General features: G+C 36.6%; 1 protein-coding gene across 9 annotated transcripts in view; it reads right to left on the bottom strand.

The window, feature by feature from the left end:
* LOC5571255 (potassium voltage-gated channel subfamily H member 6) overlaps positions 1 to 12,048 on the bottom strand; it is a 529,023-nt gene that overhangs the window by 290,451 nt on the left and 226,524 nt on the right. For 6 of the 9 annotated variants that reach the window (XM_021840247.1, XM_021840246.1, XM_021840249.1 and 3 more), the window contains exon 8: positions 9,579 to 9,773. The exons of 1 other annotated variant lie outside the window; for it this stretch is intronic. In XM_021840247.1, coding sequence (XP_021695939.1) covers positions 9,579 to 9,773 — 195 coding nt within the window. Of the gene's footprint in view, positions 1 to 9,578; positions 9,774 to 10,755; positions 10,861 to 12,048 lie in introns of all 9 variants that reach the window. 2 more of the 9 variants (XM_021840252.1, XM_021840250.1) reach the window with 1 other exon arrangement.

The following is a 12,048-nucleotide window of genomic DNA, read 5'->3' on the forward strand; positions in this document are numbered from 1 at the left end:
CACTAGACTCATGGACTCGTTCGTTATCCACAGCGTTTCGGTGTTCCCTCAAACGGATTTTAAATTTCCTTCGCGTTTGGCCAATATAAACTGATGGGCAGTCTTTGCATGGAATCTCATAGATTCCAGACAGATCTTCCGCAGGGGTCTTGTCTTTGAGGGCACACAAATACTCTTTCAGTGTGTGGCCACTTTTGTAGACTGCCTGCATTCCGTGCTGTTTCAGTATGCCTTGAATGGGGTTGGTCAACCCATATCCGCCCAGCGTCCTAAAAATAGGACAGAAGCCCCGAACGCCCAGCGTCCTATAAATAGGACAGTACTTGTAGTGCAAATATCTTGAGAATAAACAGGTTTAGGAGAAAACTGTCTTCTGCAACTTTGATCTCAGGACTGCTGACTTCCACTTGGTAACTATTTTAATTCAGAATTAACTCACCAGGTGGCGCACAGACGCCAAGAAAAAAGCCGCATATATAAGCAACATATGAAACAACTTTCCGGCGTACAAATATTTGCTTCGTTTATATCTCAGTCCAGTGATGAGATACAAAATTGATGTCTTCGACAAAGTTGAACAACTAAATAAAACCTATTCGCATAGAACCTTATAAATTCGAAAAACACTCCCGAGATGGCGCTAGTGAGCCAACACTTTATTTGCTTATACAGTCGAATTTCGTTCGTTGCACTATCTTTAGGTGGGCTTCGTTTTAATTGGGCTCCCGTGAGTTGGGCTATAGCGCACATAATAAGGGTATGCGAAATACCGAATGATTCCGTCAAATACGCTTCGAAACGAAATTCCGCGGAATTCCACGGAACTCATACAGGCGAAATTTGTATTTTGCTATTTCGTTTCGTTTCGCCAAATTGTTAAAATATTTCCACGGAAAATTGAAAACAAACGAAATAAAACGGAATTTCGCGAAATTCGAGTTTAATTTCGAGCAAAATACGGCAAAGCGCTTGCTTCTACTTCTAGTTACAGTCAAAAATGGGTCCGTATTATGGATCAAATCGACTGATATCATGGATCAGAACACTATAACAGCAAATTATCTGCGATGCAAACGAATAGTGTGCTACTGAAAGCATACGTTTTGGCGTTTCTTTAGGAATCGTCTTATCTTAGATTCATAACTGTGGTATGGGTTCCAATGCCCCACAGATATCAATCAACCCTTCTAGGCATATATGTATGACATTTTATTTCCTACGAACGGAACAAATGTGTTTAAGCATGTAATTGTTGATTGCGATGCTGTATAGATTTATGGTTTGCGTTGGTAAAATGGGTTCTGCGTAATTGCAACTCTATTTGATGAAATATTCTCCGTTTAATCCAACTTTGATCCATATCTGTGTGCTATCCATAACTGTGGGGTGACTGTAGTATTGACTGGTCCGCATGATATGATAAACTTCACTGCTGTTGTAAAGTTTCCAAAAACGCCTATTTGCCCTTAACGTTTCGATGAGAATGTGTTCACTGTGTTTCGGTTGGAGGATAGAATACTGTGAACACATTTTCCTGTAAATTTTCTTGATTTTGAACGAAAAAACTGCTTTTAATAACTACGAAATCAATGACGGATCCTGCCCCCTTAATTCCTCGCGGCGAATAGCTCAGGAAAGGAACAACTGCGTTTAATGAACTAACGTAATGTTATAGCGTTAGCGTAGTTACGGTATACTTCGTAGATTGGATACTAGGAACATTCACGTTTCATTTGATAACCTCATATAGACTGCTTTCAGGAACAAGGCTGGGGAGTAAACCTTGGCCCAGTCTTGGACAATATTACCAAAATCATGAATATTGCTATTCCCGGCCACGCCCATCTTTACCGTAACTTGGGATAAGGGAAGGAAAAGCGCAACAATTTTTTTTCGATTTTCGCACATCTAAATCTCGGAGAAACGAAATTTTCAAATATTAAAAAAAATACTCTCGAGGTTCAACATTTATTGAAAATGTGATTTTTTAGTCAGTTTTAAACAAAGAATTGGAAAATGAGATAATATCAACAATCCTTTCATCCAGAAATCGTCCAGAAATTCCTTCACAGATTTTGGAATAGGATCATTTCTCCACTATTTGCTCTACAAAATAATAGAAATACCTTCAGTATTTTCAACAAGGTTTACTCTAAAAGTTGGCATTCATCCAGATTTGATCCTCCAGAGTGATCCCTCCAAGAATTAATTCGCAGTTCATGCAAGGCTTTTCCAGAAAATTTATTAGGGACTTCTAAATTAACCCCAACAGGCAATCCTGGTGAGGTTGCTGCCGCAACATCTCTTGGAATTTATTACTCTTGCAGTTCTTTTAAATTTATCTTGATTGATTTCTTAGGTATGTGTTGATGGATTCTTTAAAATGTAATTTAATTCAATACTCCAGTAAATACTAAAGCAAATATTCCAGTGATTCCTCTGTTCTACTTATTTTTCTTCTTCTTGCTGGCGTTATGTTCCAACTAGGACAGAGTCTGCTTCTTCATGATCACTTATCGACTTGTGTCCCCAATCACATTCATCCAAGCCACGAAGCATACAGTACAGCAAAAAAAAATGAAAATCATTATTCCATGTTTTATGGTATATATTGGCATAACATCACATCCACATGATAAAAAAAATTGTAAGGCATTTCTAAAAATTAAATTAATTTTGGACTCCACTCAATATTTTTGAGATTGTTTTAAATGTTTGTAACTGCTTTTCGATCCACTTCTTAGTTGTAACATTTAAATTAAACCTGCTCATTCCCTTGTGTTGATGATATGTTGAAATGAAATCTTATAAAGTTATTAAGAAGATTTCAAACCAACAAGAGTCTTACCAAAACATGTTAGGATTCCGCTGAGCAACACCAAGGTTTCCATATAGTAGAGGATTTTAAAATACGTTTTTTAAGCCTTTTGTCAAGTTTCCAGCTTTTGACAAGAAAAAAAAAACATAAACGTGTATTCCGTGAAACAAACTAAAAATTTCGTTTCGTTTCGAAAAATTCCGTGAGATATTTGATTTCGTATCGAGTTACACGAAACATTTTTAAATTTCGTTTCGTTTCGTCATTATCAGCGCAAGATGTTCCGCGTATCGTTTCGTTTCGTATCGACATGGAAAAAATCCATATCGCATACCCTTAGCACATAAAACGAAGGCAAACGTCATTTTCTGACATAAGACGCAATTTATCAATGTTGGTAGTTCTGATTTTCTTTTGTTCTATGTTATTTGACAGCTTGAAACTCAGTCCGATTAGTGAAAGTCTTTAACTAAGTGGGCTACAGGTTTAGTGCAACGAACGAAAGTTGACTGTATCATAGTCCAGTTTTGAGATACAAAATTGGTGTCTTCGACAAAGTTGGACAACTAAATAATACCAATTCGCATAGAGCCTAATAAATTCGGAAAACACTCCCAAGATGGCGCTAGTGAGCCAAAATTTTATGTGCTTATATCTTAGTCCAGTTTTGAGATACAAAATTGGTGTCTTCGACAAAGTTGGACAACTAAATAATACATATTCGCATAGAGCCTTATAAATTCGGAAAACACTCCCAATATGGCGCTAGTGAGCCAAAACTTTATTTGCTTATATCTTAGTCCAGTTTTGAGATAAAAAATTGGTGTCTTCGACAAAAATGGACAACTAAATAATACCTATTCGCATAGAACCTTATAAATTCGGAAAACACTCCCAAGATGGCGCTAGTGAGCCAAAACTTTATTTGCTTATATCTTAGTCCAGTTTTGAGATACAAAATTGGTGTCTTCGACAAAAATGGACAACTAAATAATACCTATTCGCATAAAACCTTATAAATTCGGAAAACACTCCCAACATGGCACTAGTGTGTGTGTGTGATCCATCTAACCCCCACTGTCCGGCAGTGGTATTATGGAAAAAAGTTTTCAGCAAAAATGTAGTACATTTTTGCAAAAAGCTTCAGTCCGGGAGCTAGAAGGTGATAGCTCTATTGCAGATCCGGTGACCCATTTCAGAATGGCTGGAGAGACACGTCCATTCAGTAGTCACTTTCACTAACAACAAGCCCCGCATGTATGCATTACCGTTATCAAATGGATAATGATAATACATACACACTTCCTGTTTCAAAGATGTTTACTTTGAAACTGGCGCGTATTTAATGTTTAGGTACAAATAAATAGGTAATCAGAACAATCTCACCAAAATCCATCTAAGGCGGCGTTGTTATCCAATCCAATCAGCAATCGATTTCCTTCTTCTTATTTTTCTCATCTGAGTGGCATCCAATTGCATCTCCATGTGACGCATGCCATTTGTCATTGCTAGACCACATTGCGTGCATGTTTTATCACTATCATTTCTCATTCTTACTTTAAAATCTTTTGTATAACGTAACCACTTTTTTTATTTTCTCGGAACCATTCGTCCGGGTGTCGTAGTAGTGTCGGCCGGAAAACAAGCATAGCCTCAAAAAAAATCACGTGGGCGCACAAATCTCAATAAAACCAATTAGAACCAGCCAAAGAATATCACACTAAACACTTCTGAAAGTTTATTCACTGTTTAATATCGGCTTTTTTTCCAAATTTCACTTCCGACTTGAAATCTGGATGGCGTAGCTCCAGCTAATTCACCGACAACATCGCGGAAAAAACGAGAGCACGAAAAAAATGCGTGGAGCAAAACAAAACACGACCGTTCGCGGGCAACGCCTACTCCTTTGGTGCTTAGTACCTCCACTATTGTTACATCTACCCTACCGTTGTTACAAAAGAGATATTTCTTTTTATGGCAATGTAAAAACCATATTAAAATAAGATTGTCGCCACTTATTTGTACCGTAAAGTGCCGTAATTCAGCGCAGTTAAGGAATAAAACGATTCAAATTGTTAATTAAAAATTAGTATTGCATCAACAAAAAAGCTTTATGGATGGATCGCTAGCAAATCTATTCAAGATTATGGGAAAAATATAAACTAGACTGTATTCATAATTTAAAATTGTGATTGTTTTGAAATTGTTCACTCGTTGAAATAGCCTAATTCCGCGCATTTTTTAAACGCTTTTCCATATTCCGCGCAGAAGAATGCCTAATTCCGCGCACTCATCAAACAATCAAATTAACATTAATTTTGATAAGGGGCTGCATCCATTAGTTACGTAACACTTAAAATTGAAAATGTTCAACCCCCTCCTCTTCCGTAACACTTTTTGTATGAGAAAACGTAGAGTTTTGTATGAGCCGTATCTTTTTAGTCTACGTTCAGTTTTTTATTAACTCTTTGTCTATCACATGAAAATCAACACTCCCAACATGGCACTAGTGAGCGAAAATTATATTTGCTTATATCTTAGTCCAGTTTTAAAAACAAAAAATGGTGTCAACAAAGTTGATCAACTAAATGAGACCTATTCGCCTAAAACCTTATTAGTTCGGAAAATACTCAAAAGATGGCGCTTGTGGTCGAACATTTTGATTGTTTATATCTCAGTTCAGTGATGAGATACAACATTGGTGTCTTCGACAAATGTGTTCAACTGATTAACAATATTGAACAAAACCTTATAATACTCACAAGATGGCGCTAGTGGGCAAGGATTTTATTTGCTAATATCTCAGAACAAAGATTGTGTCTTGGACAATGCTGAACAACTAAATGAATCCTACTCGCCTAAAACCTTATCAGTTCGGAAAACACTCACAAGGTGGCGCTAGTGGTCAAATGTTTAATTTTATTTTACATATCAATCCAGCGATGAGATTCTAAATTGGTGTCTTCGACAAAAATGTTCAACCTACTAGGATCTATTCGCCCAGAAACATAATAGTTTGGAAAACTTTCCCAAGGTGGCACTAGAAAACAAACATATTATTTGCTTATATCTTAATCCAGTGATTGGATACAAAGTTAGTATCTTTGACAAAGTTGAAGAAATAAATGAGACCTATTCGCCTGGAAACTTATAACTTCGGAAATCACCTAAATGGCACTACTGGGGACACATTTTATTCGAGATCGGTCCACTGATTAAATCCAAAGGAAGCTATTCTATTCGCCTAAAACCTTCTTAGTTCGGGAAATCATTCTCATGATGGCGCTAGTCGGCAAATATTTTATTCGCCTATATTGAAGTCCAGTGATGAAAAATTTGGTATACTCGAAAACGATGATCAACTAAAGGAGAAATGTTCGCAAAAAACTTATTAGCTGAGAATTGCTTTTATGTGCGAAACATCAATGAAACAACCAGTAAGAAATTGGTCTGCCTAAATCAAAACAATACATACTAACTACCGAGTCGAGCAATAATCGCTTATTTCGGATGCAATGCTCCTTACATTTTTATATGAACCTTGACACCATTTATTGTAGGCCAAACAAAGAAATCACATGTTTTCTAGCCATCGAATGAAAAAAATGATCTTTTGAAGGGAGTGAAGAACGGAAAACCGACATATTGACTTATCCATCCGTGAACTGAACTCCAAGGGTGAAGGGCTGCTTAATGAGAGTAAAATTGAATAGCCTCCAACCTAAGTCCAGAACTAGTTTGAAGGTTTAACGTGGAAAAGTAAAAATTATTATTCGCAAAATTACAGGTAATAAATGTGCTTGAAAGATATTGTTTGCAAGCAGTTATTTACTACGCGCTACTACAATGCGTTGTTGCCAATAAATTCTGCTAAATTCCCAAAATGAATGTTTTCGAGAAAATTGATAACGCCTTCACCATTGTTTGGGCGTAATTTTGTATGGTTGTTTACTTTTCAGAACCAGTGACACGTTGAGATAGTGGTAAAGAGCCTTCTTTGCTGAACTCACTTCGTCCAAGAATTGTGACATTTGAGCGGGCACGCTTCCATATGCTCCCCAGGTATTCTGGTCCGCGATAGTATCAAAAATCTTGAATCGCGTGGATTCGGTTCTATCGCTGGATAAGACCATATTCATCAGTGATGCAGTAACTTCAACGTTATAGACGAATAATGTTGGCTTCAATTATTCACGTAAAGCATGTTGGACTCCAATATTTGACTGTCATTCTTCAGTTCAATGACTAATTTTTGATTAGCACTAACGAAATTCTGGTATTACCGAATATATTTATTTCAATCGCTGTCAGATCCGAGCCACAATGTATACTAATAACTTGACCCAGAAAAATATTTTGATAGTCATGTTTTCATTATCAGCTGGCAAGTTTTAAAAAATCTTTTTGAAGACTGTTCCGAAACATCTGTATGTGTTTTTTATAATCAAAATATTTGACGTAAGTTTTTTTTTGTTTATGGTATAAAGGGTGTAAGTGTTCATAATTGTACATGTATGGGGATGTATGTATGTCTGTATCTTACTTACGTGGTGGAACAGAAAATTGAATTGAAGTCACTAAACGATTTAGTGTTGGCATGCATCTTTCACCTCTGAAATTTTTATTCTCTATATTACAATTTCTTTATTAGGGTACGTTCATAAATTACGTAATGCAAAGTTTTGCCATATTCATCCTCCTCAATTTTCCTCTATATCACACTTTTTGTATGGATTTCCTTTTTTTTATTTGGGTGGCCACGTTTTCTGGTAACCCCCTCCTTCCTCTTCTGTACGTGACGTAATTTATGAATTATCCCTCACCTGCAGTTTTTTTCAACTTGTTTACATAGTAATGGGACGAATAGCATGAAAATATATTTGATTAATCTCGAAAATAAACTTATAGAACAACTAGATATGGACGACACACTTTCAAGATTTTTTTTTGGATCCCCACCATAGACTTGATTTTTTTTTGGTGAAATAAGGTTTAATTTATAGGAATACGACTATGAATAACAAAAACGGAACTGAATTCCAATTGTGAGATACCTTGGGCGTTAACGGGTTAATTTTGGATAAAACGGCAAACTTATCCGTAGGGGTTCTTCCTTATGGGGTTGAAGTGTAGTAGCAATTTGGCGATGTTTTTTCCGTTCGTGTTTCCTAAGTATTTTGTTGACAAATTCTTCATCGTAACCATTTACCGCTGCAGCTTCATGAATCTTCATTCTCTCCTCAACGAATTCTTCTTTTTCCATGGGAATATTGAAAAAGCGGTGTGCCATTGAGTGGAACGCGGCTTGTTTTTGTGCTCCGTAGTGGTTAGAATTGGCCGTTATGTACCGATCGGTGGATGTCGGTTTTCGGTAGATACCGAATTTCAAAGTGTTATCCTCTTTCTTGGTTATCATTAATTCCAAGAGAGGGAGTTTTCCATCCATCTCTTTCTCAACCGTGAATTTGATGGTGGTGTGTCGGGAGTTCAACATTTCGAGGATTTGTGACAAATAGCGGTTAAAATATTTTGCAAATCTAACAACACGATCACATTTCGGCAACATATTGCTGGTGTGTACATGAAATTTGCTGTAACAATTTCGAAATTGTGAAAACTCATGAAGAAAGTTGTACAATGAGCATTTTAGACGCAGTTACCCCGCTAAACGGTGCAAGTAGGACCCATCGCAACCATTGAAAATATAGGATTGATAAATAGTGGATTTTTATTTTGAGCACATATTTGATGAACATATGGCATCAACCATAAAATATGTTGACTAAAAATGTCTCACTAAACATATATCATATAAAAATGAATTGATCAAAAATAGCACGTAAATTTCAAAATTGTAAATATGCTCTGTTATTATTGTTATGCATGGTAGAAAACCACTTAATGGGATGGAATTGTTTTCCGCAACTACTAAATTTGGTAGAAACAGAAAATAACGTCCAATAAAAAAAAATGTTATCGTTCTCATGATGCATTACAAGTTTTATATCTGTTTTTGTTCAATTTTGAATTTGTATTTCAAAAATAAAAGAAAAATAATATGTACATAGAAAAATTATGAAAAGTTCTAATTTCTAATAGGACCTAAAATTGGATCCCATCCCCAAAATAGTCACTAAAATTTTCAGTGCCGATTTCCTTCGAAAGGGAAGTAAAGCCGTTGGTCTCGAGATGAACTAGATGAAGCCCAGGGCTAAAAATCTCGTTATGAAAATGGAATCTTCTCTGACTACTTATTTAAAATTTAAGGCTTACATTTTGGGGTCTTTGATGACCATGGTAATTATATAAACTCATCTTTGAACTTCGTTAGATTTCCTCTTCTATAGCATAGCTTGCAGACAACCACTTCAACCAAGTTGCATCGTCAAATTACACCAGGAACCCATAGCACGAACTCTCCCCCTCACACTACAGGACGCATTAGTTATCGCGCGGAAATGATTTAACGCTAACACGCAGTTGCCTATCTTCAAAACGTACATAGCAAATTACAGACAGCGTTTGCATTGAGCTTTCCTAAGCGTACATTGAAGCACATTCCACAGTAAAAACCGTTCAAAAATTGTAATGCATTTTACGTCAGTTACCATACACATTCATAGACAGCGACAAGTAAGTATAGTAGGTTATGGTTAGGAGAAACACCTAAACTGGATTGAGAGACACCATCGGAAGCACGCACACACAATTACACAAAGACGGGGGTGGTGATTTTTCGTCGCTTCGATAAGATACTCACCTTGGGCAGGGCTTTCGCGACCATTGGGATCACCCGAAAGGTTCTTGACATTTTCTACTGATCGCAAACAATCGTACAAACTTGTCTGTACAAAGGAAGTATGTAGATAGGTAGTGGTAGTGGTAGCCAGGCAGAAAGCTCGTCGGGCAGCAAAGCGAGCTTTCACACACGCACACACTGCTGGCGTTCCGAACTCTTGAATGGGAAGCGATTTTTTTGTTTGTTTGTTTGGTTTTGATTTCGATTATGGCAATATTTAAACATTTTGATAACGATTTAACGAGATTATTTTGAAATAAATGCAGCTGAAAATAATGAGATTTTGGTTTGGTTTAAAAATTGTCAACTGGCAAAACAAGCTTAGTGCTACAAACGACTAGTAGAAGTAGAATCATGCAACTAACCTAACTAGGGGATTTGTTGGATTAAAATAATTAAGGAAAGTAGAGGAAAACGTAATCATAAGACTATAAAGGAACGAGGCTCGCTGTGCTGAAACGTACTTATAATCGAACTTGCGTGAACCTCCCATAGGTTTTCATGAAAAGTTAGTCTTAGTGTATTTCGACCTCAACTGTGAGGCCGTCTTCAGTGTAGTGTACTAGACTCGACTTTCTTTTACGTAAAATCAATTTTTGAGCACAACGAATGTATAGTCAAAACATAGAATATTTATTATTCTTCTATAAACTCACGTATGATAAACGACAAAATAGAATAAAAAAATCATGTTTTCGTCGACCAAAGATTTTTAAATATGCCGTGAGTTTTTCTAGACTACCACGGCTAACTTTCAATGAAAGAAACATAAAAAGTTCATGCAAGTTCGATAATAAGTGAGTTTTAGCACACCGTGCGGGGGTCACTCAACAGATGTCCCACTAATCCTATTGTGACCCGTGAACGTGTTTTTTTTTGTTGCTATATTCTATTCCGCGGAAAGTAATATGTGCACAAGAGGAAAGTGCCACCCCCGGTCCCAAAGTCGGATCCGGAACCAGGTGCGCCGAGAAGTAGGTACTGAAAGAGATTTATCATCTATAAAAGTATGGAGGAGCAGAAGTACAGTAGTTGCAAAGTATAGGCAGTAGAATGCTGTTGCAGTATGAAGAAAGTTTTGCCCTACTTCGATCTAAGACCAAAATTGGGGTGGTGATTTATTCAAGGAAAATTTTACCTCGCATAAAATCGTCTATCGTATGAGCACGCTTTTCTATCAACCCTCGACAATTTTTTGCGTGCGTACTTTCATAAGACTGCATAAGTTTAGTGTATTCGGGATCTACAATTGGAGAAAAATAAAACACAAATACGGAGAAGCACAAAAGGTCGAGGGGGGTGGTGGTGGTCGGGGGGCCAGTAGTAGTAAGGTAAAGATAAAAACGAAGAAAAATCACACGGGAAGGCACACACGCACATCATAAAGCACAGTTGCGTTTGGTAGGTGGGGTGGTTGTGGTGAGGTACCAAAAACGAGAATGGAAAAAGAGAGAAGAACAAGAAAGAAAAACAATCTCAAGTAGAAACGGAAATAATGGCTTTTCACGGCAAACGGGCTTTTGAAGAATCGAAAGCAGATGGTAAACGGAAATGTTGAATGCAAGTTTGGGTGCTGACGGAGCTTTCGAATACGAAAAGCTTGGTTATGTGTGCTGGTGGGGTGGAATTTATTGCATGCAAATTTGAAAGCACTGCTTTGTGGAACATGAGTTTTATGAGAGTATGGATCGTTAGTTTTGTGCGGAAACAGATAAATCCTTGACATGTGTCTCAATAATATTCAATTTATTGTCTAGAAGGTATACTTTACATATAGTTTGCACAATACATTTGCAACTTGTCGAATTTCCATAAAAAAATATTTACTTTGGTAGGCTAGATCTCAGTTATTTATGGACAGATTTGAATGAAATTTTTACAGCACGTGAGACATATTTTGAATTTCAAATTATATTTCTGAGTATTTTTACAAATTTTCAATTCATGTCAATTATTGAAAGTTGTTAGAAAATTCACTTTCGTCAAAGCGTTTAAGCATTTGAACTCGTGGTTAGAAAAATCTTCAAAGTATATATGTTCAAGTTGTGACTTACATGCTGTGAAAAACTCATTCAAATCGCCTCATAAAAAATTCAGATTAAAGCCTCCAAAATAAACCTTTTTTTTCATATACTAGAAAGCTTCAAATGTATTGTCCAATACTGTACATCCCTAACATTTTGAAAATGTCTCAACCAAAATGATGCGAAGTAAAGCATAGACTTATTTAACACCTTTGACCCCTAATAGGTATTTTCAGTTATATCACACAATACAGCTGCTTGTGGTTAAGACCAAACTGTCATTAAGCTCCATTAAGCTCTAAGTCATCATTAAACTTTGCGTCCCTAATCTATTTTTACAACAAAATTTTCGTGATATTTTGGTTTATATTTCCACATTTTTCAGCTGATTTCAATTTCAATTTTGA

The sequence above is a fragment of the Aedes aegypti genome, chromosome 2 (genome assembly GCF_002204515.2).
Source record: "Aedes aegypti strain LVP_AGWG chromosome 2, AaegL5.0 Primary Assembly, whole genome shotgun sequence".
In the NCBI taxonomy this organism is placed as follows: domain Eukaryota; kingdom Metazoa; phylum Arthropoda; class Insecta; order Diptera; family Culicidae; genus Aedes; species Aedes aegypti.